Raw genomic sequence first — 1,844 nt, 5'->3', positions numbered from 1 at the left:
ACATTCCGTGCTAATATATAATTGATGATTTAGAGTCAAAGATCTTGATCCCTTCCAAATGTTTAAACGTTTAACACTATTAAAAAAGATATATTAAGATTTTTTTTTAAAAAAAAAACTTGCACTAAGTCATACAAAAAGCCGCGCGCCAACCTCGCCTAATTCCGCGACTCCAAAACCTCTGCGCTCACCAATAACAGACTCGAACATTCAATTAGCTCAGGAGTTGGTGAACACCGCCACCCAACTCCGAGCCAGTCCACCCTCGACCATTGACTATATAACCAAAGAGCTCATTCCCCGTCCCGCAACAACAATTCACCCACCGCACGCGCGTATGATTCATGATGAAGCCCCAGCACTTCATCGTCTTCGCGATCGTCACAGCGACGCTACTGGTGCAGGTTTCCGGTCAGGCCTCGATGGCCTGCACGACGACATTGATCAGCACCTTCACGCCGTGCCTGAACTACCTCACCGGCAGCACTAACGGCGGCGGATCACCGACCCGAGACTGCTGCAAGGCATTTAATTCGGTTATCACCGACAGCACCGACTGTGCTTGTCTGATAATAACAGGGAGCGTCCCGTTTAGCCTCCCCATCAACAGGACTCTGGCCATTTCACTTCCTAAAATTTGCGGTTCATCGTCAGTGCCCCTCCAATGCACAGGCACGTCCATGCCACTTCCAGGCGCAGGTCTGTTACCAGCTATAGATTTTCACATTCTCCGTATACTCGAAGGCACATTAGAGTTTGACTAAATGAATATATTATCATTTGGCAGGAACTCCTATTCCATACGGGCCTTCACTTCCTCCGCTACGTGAGAAATTTACCCTACTTTTCATTTATGTTAGGCAATTTACTGAATGATGGAATCCTACATCATTATTTGTTTCAGAGCCATTCTCTCCGCCGCCGCCGCCACGGGGAGGCCTAGAAGATTTTCCTCCGTCGCTTCCGCCGGCATCCAGTACCCCGGCCTACCAAGGGTTTGACCAGGGGCAGCATCCTCTGCTGATGCCGAATTCAGCTGTAAAGCTCACTCATGTCTGCTCGGTGCCTGTATCCACTCTGCTTCTGCTTCTACTTCTACTTCTCAGACTGTTATTTTAGGCAACCATTTTGTTCCGATCGTGCACATTGATACCAAACGTTCTTTTATACACAATTAATTCGAAATATGATTTTGTGGATTGAAAAATAGCGGGTATGTGGCCCATCAAAGGCAGTTAAGAGGCCGAGCCTGTATGACTAAGCCGGGCCTCTTGTTGACGCTGGCACACAGCCCAAACGCTCAGTTCAGCGTATTTCTGTAAAGAAAAAATTGTATCCCAATATTCACAGTTTAAATCACTGATATCCATATTGCTTTTAATTATTAAACATGATTAAGCGCTGCTAGAAATTATTAAACATGATTAAGCGCGGCTAGAATGTGCACCTTTTTGTAGGGTTGTAAATAAGTTGAGCCAAATCGAGTCGAACTTTGAGGTGTTCAAGCTTATTTGATAAGGTAACCGAGCCGAGTTGAGCTTAAAATAAACAAAGCTTTTGAAATGAGTGTTCAAGCTTGACTTTGATTATTTTGTATGAGCTTGAGCTTGTTTGAAACTTGGCTTGAGCTTGGTTCGTTTAGATATTATCAAGCTCTCAATTCAAGCTTGACTTGAGCTTGGTTGGAGTTTGGCTTGAGCTTGGTTCGAGCTTGATTCGTTTAGATGTTATCAAACTTTCAATTCAAGCTTGTTTGATTTTTTGAAACTTTTAATTGTTTGATTAGTTATTGAGTTTGATAATTTAAATTTATTTATCTATTTTATTTAATTTTATTATTTATT

At 43.1% G+C, this 1,844-nt stretch overlaps 1 protein-coding gene across 1 annotated transcript; it reads left to right on the top strand.

Moving 5' to 3' along the window:
- The first annotated feature begins 313 nt into the window (after window positions 1-313).
- Window positions 314-1,373, top strand: LOC121999249 (non-specific lipid transfer protein GPI-anchored 21-like). The gene is made up of 3 exons (XM_042553979.1): window positions 314-699; window positions 788-826; window positions 905-1,373. The coding sequence occupies exons 1-3, from the start codon at window positions 345-347 to the stop codon at window positions 1,117-1,119; spliced, it is 609 nt and encodes a 202-aa protein (XP_042409913.1). The 5' UTR covers window positions 314-344; the 3' UTR covers window positions 1,120-1,373.
- Window positions 1,374-1,844: the final 471 nt, after the last annotated feature.

Source organism: Zingiber officinale, chromosome 1B (assembly GCF_018446385.1).
Source record: "Zingiber officinale cultivar Zhangliang chromosome 1B, Zo_v1.1, whole genome shotgun sequence".
NCBI classification, from domain to species: domain Eukaryota; kingdom Viridiplantae; phylum Streptophyta; class Magnoliopsida; order Zingiberales; family Zingiberaceae; genus Zingiber; species Zingiber officinale.
Note: the sequence above shows the minus strand (reverse complement) of the source record. Positions and strands in the feature narration are given on the sequence as shown.

Coding starts and splice junctions, on each gene's coding strand:
- LOC121999249 (XM_042553979.1), top strand. CDS start 345: ATGATGAAGCCCCAGCACTTCATCGTCTTCGCGATCGTCACAGCGACG. Junction 700..787: donor CATGCCACTTCCAGGCGCAG/GTCTGTTACCAG, acceptor ATCATTTGGCAG/GAACTCCTATTCCATACGGG. Junction 827..904: donor GCCTTCACTTCCTCCGCTAC/GTGAGAAATTTA, acceptor TATTTGTTTCAG/AGCCATTCTCTCCGCCGCCG.